The sequence below is a fragment of the Notolepis coatsorum genome (assembly GCF_963971535.1).
Source record: "Notolepis coatsorum genome assembly, chromosome: 4".
Classification (NCBI taxonomy): domain Eukaryota; kingdom Metazoa; phylum Chordata; class Actinopteri; order Aulopiformes; family Paralepididae; genus Notolepis; species Notolepis coatsorum.
The window spans coordinates 10,257,313-10,276,383 of NC_140168.1; the positions used below are offsets into that span (position 1 = coordinate 10,257,313).

The 19,071-nt window shown below is 44.4% G+C and overlaps 1 protein-coding gene across 1 annotated transcript; it reads left to right on the forward strand.

Moving 5' to 3' along the window:
* Positions 1-3,173: 3,173 nt before the first annotated feature.
* On the forward strand, positions 3,174-17,039 carry LOC311227302 (RNA-binding protein MEX3B; the record flags this gene model as incomplete). The annotated part of the gene is made up of 4 exons (XM_084312903.1): positions 3,174-3,532; positions 4,616-5,281; positions 8,278-8,531; positions 15,669-17,039. Exons 2-4 carry the CDS (start codon positions 4,699-4,701, stop codon positions 17,037-17,039), a joined length of 2,208 nt encoding a protein of 735 aa, XP_084169029.1. The 5' UTR covers positions 3,174-3,532; positions 4,616-4,698.
* Between the last annotated feature and the right edge of the window lie 2,032 nt (positions 17,040-19,071).

Consider the following 19,071-nt stretch of genomic DNA (forward strand, 5'->3'; position numbering starts at 1 on the left):
GTAGTGTGGTAGTGAAAGAGTTAACCTTCTGTAATGGTAGTGAAAGGGGTAACCCTTTGCCGTGTGGCAGTGAAAGGGTTAACCTTTTATGTATTGTCGCAGTGAAAGGGTAAAACCCTTTGGTAGTGTGGCAGTGAAAGGGTTAAAGGCTAAATCTGATTATTACTTTTATATAATCCATATCAACGTGGGTTATATTCACATACATTTGGCATTTGATCTGAAGATGGGGAAATACACTATTTGGAACTTGGAACTATTAGTAACCCATTGGAATATAGGTCTAACTAGTCCTGGATAAAATTACGTCTGCCGCATCTGATTCATCTTGTTAATTTGCATGATATGGCGAACTCTCTTCCTCCAACACAACACGGGTGCAGGGTTGATTGGACTAGTGTGGATTCAAGTGTCCAGGGCAACGGAACAAAAGTAATCATAATGGTGAAATAGAGATCTGCCAAAGCATCTAAATCGAGAGAACAAGCTTGGCAGATATTTTTTAGATAAATCTAAATGTATAAATTATAAAAGAAATTCCATCAAATGTAGCCGATTTAATTGCACCACTTGTACTGTAGCATAATAATTGATTGTTGTTGTTTTCTTTATGGTAGGCTAATCGTTAGTGTGTGTGTGTGGAGCAACAGTTGTGATTGGAGGATCCAGAGAAGAGGGCGGGTTTGAGATAAGTCAATGATGACCCTCTCAGGAGTGACGCACTTAACAATGGAGGATCAAGGAAAGAGGGTGGGGTTTGAGATGGGTCACTTAGGCATACTTAAGTATATACTGTATACTGTAGGCATGGAGTGGCACGTTTTTTTTTTTTAACAAGTAATTTGAAAGTAGGCTGAGCCGTGGGACTAGTGAGGATTCAATCTGAATCCATTCAAGAAACCTGCCCTTTTTTTTGAGGCTGGGATTTTCAGTTCAGTTTCTCAGTTTGAGCAACAACTACTTCAGCTCAAAACCTGGCTCAGAAAAAGGCATTTTATGTCTGATCTCTTATCCAGCTAACTCTGTTATCCATGTACAAGGAACAGGGCCCTGTTCTACTCCAGTGTTTATAAACACATTTTTACAGTCACAAAATGCAGTGAACACAATTTAAAATAAACGCCCCCCCCCACCCAATTTGCCCGTTGTCCAGCGGTGGTCCTTGGATCAAGAGCGCAAGTCAATCAACTAGAGAATTAAAAACACGTCTCGATTTTGTATTATCTTTTGGCGGTGGGGCTAAACGTTTGTTTACATTTTGGATCACTGATTAGGCCTGTAAACTATCTCTATATTGATATTCTGCGTGCACACTTTTTGTACTATTGGGAAGCTGCCTCGTGTACTTTGTCAGTATGCCTTTAAGTTAGTTTCTTTGTTTATTTGATTGCTCATTGCGACTAGTATACACCCAGCCCTTCTTCCTTTATGTGCTGATATTTCATAGTTCATATTTAGTAGTTCATATTTCATATTTGAACTGCTTCCCAGTTCTCTGAGATCTAGTCGGATGCCCTGCAGGTAGGGGATCTGTTTGGTATTGGGTGTGTCCTGTTCTGTTTTCTCTCAAAAACTGTGATTTAATGTGGTGCTCCCTTTTTCTTTTAAACAAAACTCTCTTCTCACATCTTACAATTGGACATGGTGCTCACTATTGTATGTTCTCTAGTTATTTACTTTTTTGTGTGCTTTTCATCACGTTTCTCTGTGTTATATTCGTGAACAAGGTTATGGCCGTCACTGACGAGCCCACTATTATGGAATACAGTTCCCTGTTTTGGGATTTTTCTTTTGAATTTTTAATAATGTTTTTCAGTTGTTTTGATTTGACATAATAATTATGTCACTATTCATTGTTCAGTTTTTTTTTAAGCTTGTTTGACATTTTTGATGAATAGGAACATTTTACAAGCAGTCACGAGAAAAATGTAAAAACCCTGAGAAGATGTTATTAACAGCTGTGTGATGCTGATGTAAGTTTGATTGTACCTCATTCCCAAGACATTCTCCCCACCATCATTGGTCTCTGTACCATTTTATTTTCACTAGTAAATAAATGGAACTTTTTATAAAAAATATATATGGTGTGACGTTTCCTTGTGATGTCGGGGGTGTTTTCGGGGTCATTGAGGAGCTTGTATTTTGGCGTGCGATGGACGGGGTTACGTTATTGATTATCCAAAATAGATAAGAATAATAATGAATGAAATTGATTAACTGAAGTCAAATTGGAAATCACTGCACACAACACTGCTTAGCCATTATTGACTTGGTGAGTTCTATGTTCTATTATTCGACCACCTGAAAACCGTGTGAATGAATGAATGAAAACTTTTAACAGATTGCAGAATGGGTACAATACAGTACGGCTCAATACACACAATTGTTAAGGGGGTGCAGACCAGAGAAAGACGTTTTTGTCTTGTTTACATCAGGGTCCCCCATTTTCAATAGTGACAAGGTAGCCATGATGATGAACTCTTGTGATTAAAAAATAATAATAATAATACATTGTTATATAACAATCGATATGCAATTGAAGAACGGCGTTCTCTGGAAAATAAAGTGCAATTATTAATGAACCACCAGACAAGACAAGTACAACAATAGCATTGATCGCGCGACAGTCAGTCAGTGCAGCAGCCGGCGCGAGCTGCTTTATTTACATAGCACTTTTCATACAAGATGCAGCCCAAAGTGCTTCACATGCCACGATAAAAGAAAGATAAAACAATGAATAATAATAACGGATAAAAAAAAGTAAACCACACTGTCTAAAATCACACGTAAAAAAGAAAATGGGTAAAATCGACGATTAAAGAAAATAATAAAAATAGTTGCTAATTAAATGTCCAGTAGTGATGCTTTGCTGCTCCTGTCTGTGTGTGCCGTCGCGTGGCCTTTGAACCCATTGTTGTGTCGCGGGTGACGTCACCGGCGCGGTGGTGCTCGAGACGGACAGACAGGCGGCAGCGGAGCGGCGTGCGCCTCTAGCGCGAGACAGACAGTCCCACAGACAGCGGAGCGGCAGAGCGGCAGAGCGGCGTGCGCCTTTAGCGCGAGACAGACAGACAGGCAGCAGCGGAGCGGCAGCGCGGCAGAGCGGCAGAGCGGCGTGCGCCTCCAGCGCGAGACAAAGGCGGTTTGAGTGGAGAGCAGAGCAGAGGGTCAGAGGCACAAGCAGAGAGAAACACAGTAACCGTTATACACTATCTAACTACAGAAACACAGGTTCGGCGATAATAACTCAACCCGGCCGGACACACGGAAAGAACGAAGGACTAGCAGTGGTGTCGTTCCGCTCGAGTGGGATAAATAAAGAGTGTCCTCCTCTCTTCGCTTTTATTATTAAGAAACATTTTTTTCCCTTCCCAACGCCCCCAATTTTGGCGTGCTAGCTTGTAGCTAACGGCTAGCCCCCTGCTAGCTCCTCCTGCCTGCTGACTGCTGCTGCCTCTTCTCCTCCTCATCTCCTCCTTAAAGAAGTGGAAGAAGAAGCGTCGAGAAGCCGTGAAGACGAGGGGAAGACGAAGTGAGTTCGGGTCGTCTTTTAACTATTATTAACTTATGTTGCTTTTGAACTTGAGAGACTAAGAAGAACTGTGTCAGTGTGTGTTTTTACTCTCTTAGCTAGCAGCACTGGTCGTCTCCCAAACAAAGGGGTCGGCAACGTGACTGTGTCTGTGCGGCTAGCTAGCTCTGCTGCCGGGGGAGCTAACAACAGCCTGGCTCAATCAATGTGGATGATGGGTTTGGTTTATTATTGGTGACTTGAAGAAGAAATGCCTTTCCCCCATTTGTATTGGTGGTGATTTTATTATTTCGACAACAAGAGAACTCATCAGGATGATGGGGGGTTCATCAATGCCAGGCAGGAGAGAGAGAAAAGCAACAACACACACAGAGACAAAGCACAGGGCGCCCAAACCCAACACACTCCATCCATCCCACACACACTGGCACCTAGTAGTAATGTGGGGATAAAACATCAAGTTTCTTTATTTAGTTGTCATACAGAAATGCTTCTTTCTCGTGTGCTAGATCAAATTAAATAACAAGATAGTATAATATTAAAAACATGACAGTGGGGATAGTTTTCTAGTTTGGTATTATTATTATAAACATAATAGTCTCTTCCTCCTCGTGTGTATTGAAAATAAGTGTCTTGTGTGTGTGGTTAGTTGAAATAAGTATTTTTTTTTTTATTTTTTTTTTGTAACCTAGTAATGTGGGGAAAACATGACAGTGGGATAGTTTTCTATGTAACCATGAGGCTTAGCAGGGTATACAACAGACGAGACAAAGCAATTATATTTAATGTAATTATCTTTATTGAATATTGTATAGTATACAAATAGATTGACTTTAATGCAAATAGTTATCACAACAATGGTATAAATAAGTTGCCTTCAATACAAATATAGTTGTCACAATATTATCTAATAAAAAGAGAGACAGACTCAATCCCACACTAATGCTCACCCTAACATTATTAAACATAAGCGTCTCTGCCTCCTCGTGTGTATTGAAAAGAAGTGTCTTGTGTCTGTGGTTATTTGAATGAGTATTTTGTATTTTTTTGTGTTCATAATTTTTTTCCTTTTTTTTTTTACAGGGAGTGTTCACACAACTCCCCCAACCCCACACACAACACAAGGCATCCCCGAGATCTGATGTGCTGTCACGGGGGGGGACAACATGCCTAGCCCTTTATTCCACCCCGAGATTATGGACCACGACAACATGGTAGTCAGTAGCCATCAGCAGCACCACAGCGGGGTGGGACTAGTACTGCCCCCCCGGGAGACTGACCCGGAGTCCCGCGAGGAGGACCACCAAGAGGCGCTGCGCTTCGCCCTGCTGGACCAGCTGTCACTGATGGCCCTGGAGAAGGTGGACTGTGGTGGGGGGGGCGTGGGGCTGGTGGTCGACCCGCTCGACGGCACCCTGACCCACCACCAGGGACCGGGGTCGGAGCATTGCAACGGCGGCGGGGGTTATGATCTACAAATGCTGGAGCATCATCCGGGCGGCGGCGGTTCCCAACGGGACTCCCCGACGTCCTGCTCGCCGTCTCCAGAGTACTACGGCTCCTCGGGAGGAGGGGGGTACCACCACCACCACATGGTGGCCGGCGGCCCCCACTCCTCCATGCTCCCACTCCACCACCACGGCGGGGAACAAAGCTCCGTCCTCTGCAGCCGCAAGAGGAGCGTCAACATGACCGAGTGTGTGCCCGTGCCCAGCTCTGAACACGTCGCAGAGATAGTGGGACGACAAGGTAAGGGGATCAAGCTTTTGTTGTTGTTGTTGGTCTCCTATAGTTGTTGTGTTGGCTTGGTTGATAAATTGACAATAGGGACAGCAGCAGCAGCAAGCATGCGGCCAGCCTGTCCTTTGTTTGGGTTCTTGGTGGTGAGAGAGAGAGGTGGGTCTGAAGTTTTAACAACCAGGTGTTATTATTGCTGCTCTTGGCTTGACTGCAGTCAGTGTTGTTGTGGTTCTTTATGGGGCTTACATAATGTGGGTTAGCCCCTGTAAAAAAAAGACTTGTTTACCTGATTTGCACCCCCCCCCCCCCCCCCCTTATGGCAGTGTTGTTGAGACAATGGCTGGGTAGAGGAGAGTGGGAGAGAGAGGGAGGGAGGGGGAGGGGTGGGAGAGGGTCAGACAAAGCGGCAGATTGTCGGGAGTCTGGACATGTCGAGCAGCAGTCTGCAGCACCAAACACAAAGGAAACACGGCGAATACTTTGGATATGGCGTCCCCCCTTCAAGTAGTTTTATACGAACCACGAACACACTACTACACCCGCGCGTATAATGCTATAAATGTACAAAATATTAAATTATGTTTGTGTGGATCGAGGAGGCCGAGACGGGGCAGATCCAGACACGGGGCGGTGTGTTTACGCCCTGCACCCATCATCCGTCTAGCCTAGCCTACCTATATACGCCGCTCTCGCTTCTTCTGAAACCTCTAATAGTTTTATTTTATTTGTGTTAATATAAATATAAATGATAGTTAATATTTGACATCGACCCGGTGGTGTTGGGTTATATTCGGTGGAGGTCCGAGTCGCGGTAACGTTGTGGCTCATTGTTCTCTTTGTTTGAAAAAGCCATGCTCTCTCTGCTGCCCACGTGACCAGGATGACATCACGCAGCGCGCAGCCCATTGGCTGCACACGGTGTCCCGTCCATATTTAAAGACACAGTGCAGCTCACTCTCTGGGTGTGTGTTGTTAGCTCAGATGGCTAAGCGGCTATAATAAGCATTGCATGTTGATTGATTGAAAACTTTATTAACAGATTGCAGAATGGGTACAATACAGTACAGCTCAATACACACAATTGTTAATAAGGGGATGCAGACCAGAGAAAGAGTTTCCTCTTGTTTACATCAGGGTCCCCCATTTTCAATTCATCATAACATATAATGACATACAGATAGACAGTACTGCTACATCTATACATTTATGACATACCAGATTTACAAATACAGTACTGTTTGTGATACAAAATAACATCTAAAAAAAAAGAGCATATACATTTGACGTAGAAAGTGGAAGAGTCAATGTTGACTTGTCATGTTTTGTCAGGGGACATTCTAAAATAGCCCCCCCCCCCCCATATCTGTTGATAAATCCGTGGCCCCCTGCATGCCCTATATGTAGAGTACTTGAAAACATATATATTCTATATATATATATATTGCAGTGATTTTACACAACTTTAATTTAATTTAATTTGGCCTACATTTTGTGACCGTGTTGTGAACTGATTAATCTCAAGTTTCAAGTTTGTTTTTATTTGTCACATATAAACGTATACACGTATCTGATGGAGCTAATGTGCACGTGGCACTCGTTTATCATATTTGTATACGCACATTTATTGATAATGTGTTTATTCTGTTTATCTATACCAAGGTAGACTACGACTTACATTTACATTTAGTCATTTAGCTGACGCTTTTTATCCAAAGCGACTTATCAGCTGAGTAACAATGTTCATCAAAGTGTTGAGTGCTACAGTGTAGGTTAGTATATTAGGACATGTGCATGACAGTAAGGTTAGTTAGGGTTAGATTTATTTATTATTTTATTATTATTTATTATTTATTTATTTATTATTATTATATTTTATTTATTATTTTGTATTATTATTTATTTATTATTTATTATTTATTATTTATTATTTTATTATTTATTATTTCAGAGAATTTATCGACTTAGTATCGAATACTGTATTTGTACAGGGTGGCTTTTGCTTAACTATATCTAGCCTATTTGTATCTGGGGTTGACTTAGTTAGGATAGAGTCTGTATATTATACCAGGGCCTAACAAAAAGAATAGTTGGTTTCAGGTTGCCGACCGACCCTGCCGATTTAGGTGCGACCCAATATATTTTATGAGTTTAAAAAAATATATATATATATAATTTTTTTTTTTTTTTTTTTTATAAGAATAAAGTTTCATAGAAATCTTAGTCAAACATTTAGTATTATGGATATTAAACATGCTGGCAGAGTACATGCATCCATGTTGTTGTGAACATTTTAATTAAATAAAGAAATTCCCTATCCATAGTCGCCGTGGGAAAGAATAAAATAAAAAGATAAAATAAAATAAATTCCCTACCTACCCATGGCCAAACTGACAACCAACCTGAAACCAACTATTAATTTTGTTAGGCCCAGGGTGGGCTATGTACATACGCAAATATTGTGATATTATTGACTGAGTATACATGTGTCATACCTTCATCTTTGACGACTCAAATGATCCCCCCACGTGTATAAAAATGAAGATCCGTCATCTCTTTACGCTTGTGTGTCCCATAACTCCATAACACTGAACTCTCCAATCACATACACATGAGCACACACACACACACAGTCACACACACCACTCATGTGGCAACCGCTAACAAAAATCACTTTAAACAAAATGTCACTTTAAAAAATAGAATCTTTAGAAACACTTTAAAAGAAGGAGGTACTGTATAGTTTAGATACATTAAGAGTTAACATTGTAAATTGTATATTGCATAGTGTATATAAGAACCAGTTTCTCAGGAACCTAGCATGTTTTTTTAATTTTTTTTTTACCATGCATATCTTGTGTCTTATCTATTTTATTTTTTCGATGCCTATTTTATTCAATTTTATTATTGTATTTTGCACTATCAATGCGGGCAAGACCACCCGCATTTCACTGTATGCCCTGGTATGTATGTGACAAATAAACCTCTTGATTGATTCTTGATTCTAGGTTGTAAGATCAAAGCCCTGCGCGCCAAGACCAACACGTACATAAAGACCCCGGTGCGGGGCGAGGAGCCCGTCTTCATCGTGACGGGCCGCCGGGAGGACGTGGAGATGGCCAAACGAGAGATTGTCTCCGCGGCGGAACACTTCTCCATGATCCGGGCGTCCCGCTGCAAAGCCGGCGCGGGAACAGGGGGCACGGCGGGGGGGGGCACTCTGCCCGGACCGCCACACCTCCCCGGGCAGACCACTATACAGGTACATTACATTTACATTTAGTCATTTAGCTGACGCTTTTATCCAAAGCGACTTACAAGTTCTGTACAACAAGACAGCAGGATTCATCGTTCATTCATTTTATTTTGTTTTGTTTCGTACATGGGGGTACAGTTCATCTTTGCACAATATCACCAACATCTCTTTTTTTTTAACATGATACACCCATGGCCGAAAACTAGCAGGATGAAGAAAACTTATGTTTCCTGCCCCCTTCCAAACTTCATATTTATTTTAACATAATGGTCAGCTCAAGTGCACCTTACGGCTTCATACCATATAATAATCATTACCATAATTATAATAACAATAATAATGTGACCATGAATAATAATAACAATAATAACGCTAATAATAATAACGATAATAATAATATTGCTAGATACCAATAAACAAACAAACAAAAAAAACCTGCGTCACGAGCCTCGGATGCATGGAAAAGAGAAAAAACATCAACTCTACAACTATCAGCTGAGTAACAATGTTCATCAAGTGTTGAGTGCTACAGTGTAGGTTAGTATATTAGGATTAAGTGCATGCATGACAATAAGGTTAGTTAGGGTTAGATTTTTTATTTTATTTATTTTTCAGATAATGATTGAAGAAGTGCGTCTTTAGTCGACGGCGAAACATTGGTCGGGTTTTGGCTGTCCTAACTAGAAAGACGAAAGTCTTTCTCTGGTCTAAATCCCCTTAACCAGAGCTCGGTTAGGAGTAGGTCTGAGGCGGCCAGAAGATGCAGAGCGTAGGGGTCTTGAGGGTGTGTGGTTAGAGGTACAGACACTCTAGCCAGGGCGTCCTGCTGTACCAGGGTTCGCACAAGGTCCTTGAAGTGCTTACATTTTGATGAAAAAAAGCCAAGGCCTGGAATTCCTTAAACAGCCCCTATTTAACAAGGTGCTTAAAAAGTACCGTACTTTTCGGACTATAAGCCGCGGCTTTTTTCCCCATTTTTCTACCCTGCGGCTTATATAACGGTGCGGCTTATATGTGGACCAAACCCGAAAATATTGCTTTTTTTTACTGCATTGAAATGTTATTTATCTGTTCCCTTATTTGCTAAACTTAATACAACTTGTAAATGAGTTAATTCTTGTTATTTGTTTGACAGTATTGTGACAATCCCCTCTGTGCACGAACCCTTACATATGGTAATTAAACATTAAAACACCTGCGGCTTATAGTCCAGTGCGGCTTATATATGTACACATCATTCAATTTAGCTGCTGCGGCTTATAGTGCGAAAAGTACGGTAATTGAAATCAACCATTCACATTGAAAGTTTTGTTCATCCATGATCAAATTGTTCTGAATCAAGAAATACGTTTTTTTTTTCATTTAAAGTGTAACACATTTTCGGAAATTGGGTTTAAGCCATACATATTGGATCGGATTCTTTTTTTCAATAAAAAAAAAACTGCATTAACACTGACCGCCACAGCAGGGGGCGCTAATACCCCATTCATTGCCAGGTCTTTATTCAATGGATATAGTTTTAGGCCATGGTTACACTGCTGAATACAGCAACGTTTTTGTTGCTGAATGATTACGTTTGCTGTCCAAGTTAAAAAGAAATGCCGTTTTGGCAGGAAAACTGAAATTGTGTTTCCGTTTTCGATACTCGCCAAAACTCGCAGACAATGGTGCCATGTAATCTGCGCGAGCCGGATACGGAGCCGTTGTTGCTCAACGCCCATGCGCAGTAGAGACCCGCACGGTTATTTCCAGTGTTTACAGCAGAGCTGTCACAAGGAGCTGCGGCTACCATGTGTTGTCAAGTTATTCTTATAAGGAGCCCAGTCCAAGCTACAACAGTCTGCATTCCCTTAACAATTGTTTGTATTGAGCCGTATTGTATTGTACCCATCCTGCAATCTGTTAAATAAAGTTTCCATCCATTCATTCTGCTAGCATTAACGTTACCAAGCTGCTAGCCACAATGCTATACTGTTATAATGGCATATCCCTAGCACATAAGCTAACAAACTTCGCTGCTAGCCACAATGCTATACTGGCATATCCCAATCACGTTAAGCTAACAAAAAATCAGCGACGATCTTTTTGTGAGACTAAACTCCGCTCTTGGTGGTCAATTGTGTTGATGTTAGTTTTGTTTCATCAACAAATGAGAGGCAGAACACACAGTGAATGTATCCGTTTTGTTTATTGCACTTTCTTTGCTTAAAAATAAATGCTACGTTGGCTAAATGGCTCACGCGAGGCATTTAAAGATGGTGGCTTTGTTGTTTTAAAGCAGGAAGTGTATTGGCACATTCAACTTTTCTGATTGGTTGAAAATGCCCTTACATGTTTGAACTACATCGCCACCTACTGCTTTGGCATTGTACTACATGTATATACATCACTGTGCTCAGGAGGCAAAAACAGATGTCTAACTTGCCTGCCATTACGCTGCGTTCTGAAACTGACCCTGAAAACTAAACGAAAATGGCCCTGTGTGTAACCGCAGCCTTAGACTGTGGCATTTGCGAGTGCTTAAAATATATCTTATATCTATGGGTCTAATAACGCCGTCGGGTCTCAGTGAGCTGCTTCTAGTCAACATTGCAGAGACGGATTGTTTTTTCATTCGTACATTTCCGTTTTATACCGTTTTGAATAGAGTATGGTTTGGGTGTTTTTCTGTCATTCCAGGAAAAGGTGAGAAAAATGAATTTTACTGTAATCCAGTCATCACGTTGACATTTTTCGGCTGATTATCTAATCATCCTGAAATCAACGCTAGATTATCACTGTCTCCTCGTCCATACATGAAATGACCATCGTAGCGGGGCGCCACACCCCAACCGCAGCCAACGGTAATAAGCACATACACCTACACACAGATCGCTTTGATCGCGGTAGAAATATCTGATGTAATGCAAAAAATATCTTATGTAGATAAAAATAAGGCACGAGTGACGGAGTAACAGTATTGCATAGGGGTGGGAATTGCCAGAGACCTCACGATACGATACTATCGCGATACTTGCATCACGATACGATAGTATCGCAATACTAAATATATCGCAATATCAAATTTAATTTATTACCTTTTTTCAACTGCAAAGTAAAACTGTCAACATGTTTTATCTAATAAAATAAAGTTCAGTCTGTTCATCTCACTTCAATCGTTTTTATTGCAGAACAAGGTATTTTCTCAAGCAGACAGATGTAAACACTGTAATCTGTGTTGCATGTACCTGACAAACTGAACTGTTTGTATTACAGTCATATTCCAACTTAACTGAATGCACGTGTGTGTGGACTACTGTACTATTACAGGTATTGAAATGAACAATGCAACTTCCTTATTCAATTTTGTTTATTTAAATTTTTTATGAATAATTAAATATCGATACTTGGCGTCCCTGTATCGATACAGTATCGCCACGCAAAGTATCGCGATACTACTACGTATCGATTTTTCCCCCACCCCTAGTATTGCACATTCAGTTCACGGTGTAGTGGTAGAAGGATATAAAGTGCACAAGGCATTGTTGCAAATAATGCTAGTGGAGGTGACCGTGAAGTCACAGCAGCAGCCAGAGTGTCTGTAATGTATCCCTTGGGCCACACACTGGGGTGAGTACACGTGCAGGAACGAGTTCACATGGAAAAGGAATAAAATTAAATGTATTTGTAAGGCCCGACAACAACACATGTTAATTTCCCCATGGGCCAGACACGTCTTCTTTAACTCAATGGACGCCAAGGGGGTGCTGTTTACCTTCTGGTTTAGAACGCCATTGCTGTAATGCAATGGGGAGAATGGCGTGTTTTGCTTTTTTCGCCATTGGCGCTGAAACAGTTAAACAAGTCAAGAAGAAACATCTGATGTCACAATAAATCAAGAACAAAACAAAACCACCATGAAGTCCAAATTTCTTTTAAATAAATAAATGCAACACTCCCAGACATACCAGCACGCGAAGGTAAGGAAAAACTCACAAAAACCTAGCAATAGGAAAAAAGCACCACGGCATAGATGCCGGTGATAGTAGTGTCATAAGGGGCGAGGACAGTGTTGAGAACACTTACCCCCCACACACACCCACACAAAATTACTGCTGCTTGGATTGAGTTAGGCGCACAACACTTCAAAGAGGCTCCGCTGTGATTTCTGCCACCCCAGATTGCTACCCTCCACACCTGCTCTGTGAAATCTGCCTCATAAACATCAGTAGAAACTGTTTTTAATTTAATTGAGTCTTTGTGATGGACTTTTCAGTGTAGGCTTTAGGCCCTGTCCACACGAACGCAGGGTTTTATGTACCCGTGATTTAATGTGCGCAGTTGCACTGTTCGTCCACACGCATCCGGGTTTTTGGAACACTGCAACCGTGATCTTTTACAACCGGAGTCCAGGGCGGAGTTTTGCGAGCATCCCGGTTGCAGTGGTTGCGTGTGGACATAGTAACCGAGATTATTTCCAGTGCAGAGCTGTCCCAAGTAGCTGCGGCTACCAACTAAGCTCATGTGTTGTCAAGTTATTGTTATAAGGAACCCAGTCTAAACTACAACAGTCTGCATCCCCTTAACAATTGTTTGTATTGGGCGGCTACGTGGCGCAGTGGGCAAGGCGCTCGCAACGAATGCTGGAGACTGGGCTCGAACAGGATGCCTCCTGTTCGAGCCCCGCTCTCCACATTGCTTTCAGTTTAGCTGGTCGTCCACAGTAATACACATTGGCCGTATTACGGGGAGGGAAACTGAAGGGTGGGGATCGGGCGTTGTGGACAGCGACTCCTACAGGTCGGATGGTGCGCCTGCGCAGTAGAATCAAGAAGCGACGGGGGCGGGGCCCCTCCAAAGCCCAGACCCCTGACGCTGAAAGATCGAGCTGCGCAGGTGAAAAGATGCGACGGCTGTTACCTCGAGTATCGGAGGGGACTCGTGCTATGTATGACTTAGTCCACATTGCAGCCGGCTTGTGGGAGGCAAGAAACAACGTTCGAAGACAGGGGAGGGTTGAATTGGACGATATGAAAATTGGGATGGGAGAAAAAATTGAAAGTGGGAGAAAAAGTGGATAAAAAAAAACAATTGTTTGTATTGAGCCGTATTGTATTGTACCCATTCTGCAATCTGTTAAATAACGTTTTCATCCTTCATTCTACTAGTGTTAACGTTACTACGCTAATGTACGCTAGCCGCAATGCTAACTATTATACTTTGTCATGCATATTTATTAGAACATTCTATTACAGCACTATGTTATCAATACACATTTATAAAACGAGGCATATTTAGCCAAATTATGTTGCCAGAACATAAACATTTTACTTCCCAATGCGCGACCCCACTATCAAATACCCGCAACCCCAATTTGGGTCGCAACCCGCAGTTCTGTCTCCTGTTTAGGGACTACGGGTGTAAATTAGCTCTTGCTACAACCCTGCATGTTTACATTTTGTATTTTGTACTTGATGTTCATTGACATGTGTTGTCCCTATCAAATAAACTATCAAATCATAATGGCAAATCCCAATCACATTAGCATGTAAGCTGACAACATCAGCAATCTTTTTGTGAGACTAAACTCTCCGCTCTTGGTGGTAAATTGTGTTGATGGTTTGTTTTGTTTCAACAAATGAGGCAGAACACACGGTGAATGTATCCTTTTTTGTTTATTGCACTTTTATTGCTGCAACTAAATGCTATGTTGCTAATGTTTAAGCGAGGTAATTTAAAGATGGCGGGTTTCTGTTTTGCGCATGACTGATTGGTTGAAAATGGCCTTCATGTTTGAACTACATCGCCACCTATTGCTTTGGCATTGTACTACATGTATATTAGTGGATTTTACCCTTACCGCGAGTACGCAGCGGTTATTTTTTAAAACCACTGTGTGGAAACCTTTGTCAAAAATACCCGTGATCGTGTGGACTGGGCCTTAGATCAGTGGTTCTCAAACTGCGGGTTGCGACCCAAATTGGGCTTGCGGGTAGTTGACAGTAGGGTCGCGCATTGGAAAGTAAAATGTTTATGTTCTGGCAACATAATTTGGCTAAATATGCCTCGTTTTATAAATGTGTATTGATAACATAGTGCTGTAATAGAATGTTCTAATAAATATGCATGACCAAGTTCAACGTGTGCTTTTATTTTGATATTCCTTAAATCCATGTTTGAAATTACACGATACATTAAAGGAAAACATTTTTTTTTTGGGAAATTAGCTTATTTGGAGTTAGACAAGAAGATACATACACTTTTTTGTCTCTCTGCATGCAGTAGGCTTAGGGAACGCCCGCACCGTTAGCGTAGCTTAGCTTAATCACTGCAAGTGGGTCAGACCTTTACCCTGAAGTTCCCTACAGTCCCCTACAGTCAAGAAATACACTCCAAATACAACTCAAAAACATTCCTGTAAACATGTTGTGACCTGTGTATTTACCACATGGTGAAATAAAAAATAATTGAATTCGACATTTACGTTTTCTAAGCAAATATACGCGGAACTATATTTTGCCGAACCACTCCTCTCTGGGCTCAGTGATTTCACGTCACCAGTGCTACTTTCTAACGTGAGGCCAGTGTTTGTTTACATTTTCATTTCATTCAAAGGATCCGAACCGATTGAAGTTTCCCAAAATGTTGGAGTTTTCCTGTGGGGTCCCCAAAAAAAATCCTAAATAAAATGAAAACGTTTGACAACCCTTGCTTTAGATGCTCAATAATAATAATACATTTAATTTATAAAGCGTTTTTACAAAAACCCAAAGACGCTGACAATGAGCAAAACAAATGAACAGAGAAACAAAGAACCACAGGGAATAAGCAACAGTATGAAGACGCAGGACATACAACCACGGGTAACAAGTAACAAATACAAAGTCCAGTAGGGGAACAGTCAGGGAAGTGAGGAAACCGAGGGGGGGGGGGGGGCAGGAGACGGAGAGAAAGTAGGGAAGGGGAAGGGGAGGTGGTAGGTTGGAGGAGGGTGGTTATGTGTAGGGAAGGTTGTATGTTTGGGAGAACAGGTAGGTTTTGAGTCGGGATTTAAAGGTGGAGAGTGCCGAAGAGTCTGAAGGGAGGGTGTTCCAAAGTCTGGGTGCAGCTCGTGAGAAAGTCACCAAAACTTTAACTCAAACGTTCCTCCTCCCCTCTCTCCAGGTGCGCGTCCCCTACCGGGTGGTCGGCCTGGTGGTCGGACCCAAGGGAGCGACCATCAAGCGCATCCAGCAGCAGACGCACACGTACATCGTCACGCCGAGCCGCGAGAAGGACCCCGTGTTCGAGGTGACGGGCATGCCGGAGAACGTGGACCGCGCCCGCGAGGAGATCGAGACCCACATCACGCTGCGCACGGGCGCCTTCGTGGACCTCCAGGGCGACAACGACTTCCACACCAACGGCACCGACGTCAGCCTGGTGGAGGGCCTGAGCGCGCTGAGCGGCGGGCTGGGCGCGGCGCTGTGGTCCCGCGCCACCAACCACAACCACCACCACCACCACCATCCTTCCCCCTCCGCTGCTCCCCCCCCGCCGCCGCCTCCGCCCCCTCCCCCGCCGCCCATGGCCATGCAGCACCACTCCTCCTCCTCCTCCGGCGGCGGCGGCCGGAAGCCGTCCTCCTCCTCCTCGGCGCCCTACCACCACCACCACGCCGCGCACGGCAGCAGCGGGATGAGCTCGGACAACTACAGCGCCGCCAGCCGGAGGGCGACGGAGGGCGGGAGCCCCACCAGCCCCTTCAGCACCGGCTCCGGAGGAGGGGGAGGGGGGTTCACCTTCGGGGGAGACTCGGCCCCGGCGATGCCCTCTTCTTCCTCGGAGGAGCTGGCCTTCGAGTTCAGCGCCGCCAACATCTGGGCGCCGTTCCTCAACGGAGCGGCGGGAGGCAACAAGGCGGCCGGCTCCTCCCCGCAGCAGCAGCAGCAGCAGCCCCCCCTCCGGCGTAACAGCAGCGGCCTGAGCGGCGGCGCCATCACCCCCCGCCTGTCCCCCACCCTGCCCCAGGACATCTCCGCCGGCGCCACCACGGCGGGGGGCCCCCTCCTGGACCACCCGCTGGCCCGCCGGGCGCAGAGCGACCCCCTCAGCACCCTCTCCTGGCTGCAGTCCTCCGGTAACGCCGGTAACGGCGGCGGCTCCTTCTCCGGCGCCTCCAGCTCCAGTTCCGGGGGCTCGTCCACCGGTTACTCCTCCTGCTCGGCCTCCTCCCTGCCCGGCGGCTCGCCCACCGACTCGGAGGGGTGCGGCGGGGGCCTGGCCTCCGGCATGCTGGGGCGGCTGAAGTGTGGTGGCCCCGGGGGGGCGGTGGTGGGCGGCGGGGGCCTGGTCGGCGTGGTGGGGGGCGGCGTGGGCCCCCTCCTCAACAGGGACTGCTTCGTGTGTTTCGAGAGCGAGGTGACGGCGGCCCTGGTGCCGTGTGGCCACAACCTGTTCTGCATGGAGTGCGCCGGGCAGATCTGCCAGTCGGTGGAGCCCGAGTGCCCCGTGTGCCACACGCCCACCACACAGTGCATCCGCATCTTCTCCTAATGCCCCCCGGGGGTGGGTGGGTGGGTGGGGGCCCCCCTGTCTGCCACATGCCCACCACACAGTGCATCCGCATCTTCTCCTAATGCCCCCCGGGGGTGGGTGGGTGGTGGCGGAGGGGAGGGGTGGGTGTTGTCGTATGAGGGGAGGAGGAAAAAACAGAACTTGAATTGTCTTCTCATCTAAAATACTGAAGTGGGGGGGGGGGGGGGGGGGGGGCATGGACTTTGGAGGAGTGGATGGAAGGACTCTCACACTGATGATCTTGGCACACACGCGTATAGGACGAACCGTAACAATTGCATTAAATAGAAAAAAACACTATACGGATGTTGTTTTTATCGCTAATAACAATGTCAAAAATAAATAATAATAATAATAATAATGACGATAATAATAACTATTATATTCTGAGTTGAGGTTGGTTTTGAGGACGAACGGTCGACGGGCTGGACTCACGACGAGCTCTCGCAGCGCGGGGGGGCGTCCGGAAGGGGAAACCAGTGTCTTATTATCTTCCTTCAGGCCTTCGTGTTTTTTGACCTGGACCAGTCTGTGTCCAGCTGGTCTTAGTTCAGCCCCGCTGGGTCTGTTGTCTCTACGTTTTCCTCCTTCACCCTCCCTGGCTTTCTTCAGATCTCGGATCTGACCCTCTGCTTGTTATTATCTCTCGCAGCCTTTTTTTTTCCCTCCTTCGACACTTTTGTACTTAACAGATATTTTTCGACGCCGCTGTCTCTCTAGGCCTGCACTTTTCTACTCTTACTCTCTTACTCCTTTCATTCATTTAATGTTCACGGAACAGGACGCAGACGACCGTTAAAACAATCCTCTCTCTCTCTCTCTCTCTCTCTCTCTCTCTCTCTCTCCTTTTCGTCTCACTCATGCTGTAGTTTGTAACATTTTAATTAAGGAGAGGGGGTTGCTATTGTTGTGCAAGCTTGAAGCTTACAGACACAAAGGTAGGTAGACATTTTTAGTCAGGCACCGTCAGACCAGTGCACCCGAGGGACTTTGGAAGGACGTTTTCCTTTTCTTCCCCCCCCCCCCCCCCCCCCCCCCAGTGGGACTTTCCGATGGTCCTTTAGGTCTCATAAACGCAGGGTATTATTATTATCCACCACCGTCTGGTAAACGAGTTTGAGTCGTTTGAGGCAGCCGCAATAATTTGTTCATAATTCAGATTCTCCATGATATTGTACAGAAGTGACGTTCTTAGTCGTGGCTCCTCTGCCCTATAGCGGCGACATCACTACCACACTACCAAAGGGTTAACCCTTTCACTGCGACAATACAGAAGGTTAACCCCATTCACTGCCACACTACAGACTGTTAACCGTCTGTAGTGTGGTAGGGAACGGTTAAACCTTCTGTAGTGTGGTAGTGAAAGGGTTAAATAACACTAATTTACAATAATCAGTGTGGATGTAGTGTGTGCAGATCAACAGCCGAAATGATGATGAAGCGGCACCAGGTTATATAATATGATAATAGTACGTATTCATGGTCAAATCACCTTGGGGCGAATGACGGTTTGGTTTATACCAAATAAGGATGACTTTGCCGTATAAAAAAAACATTTTTTAAATGATATCTGCCGTGGCTGCCCCATGACTCGTACAGCTCCCAGACCAAAGGAGCGTCTAAACGTAACGTTGGGAATAACAAATTATCCTAATGACTGAAACGCATATTAATAATACTGAAGGAATGAGGTCGCGTTACTCTGTCCCCTTTGGTCTGCCTGACAATCTTTTCTACATCGCTCTTCTTTTTTTAGATTAGGTTGGGACTCTTTCTCTCCTGTGTGTATTTGTGTGTGTGTGTGTCGTGGTAGATTGGAATGATCCACAAGCCATGTGTTAAACAGGCTTTTTGATTCCAGCAAAACAGACTCTAGTGCCCTGTATACATTTTTGGCATCAAGTTGTGTGTTTAATCGAAATGAACAGGTCTTGTTTTGGTCCCATGTCTCCTCACCTTTACCCCCCCCCCCCCAGAGCTTAGGTTTAGGGACGACATGTCCGCTTGTCCT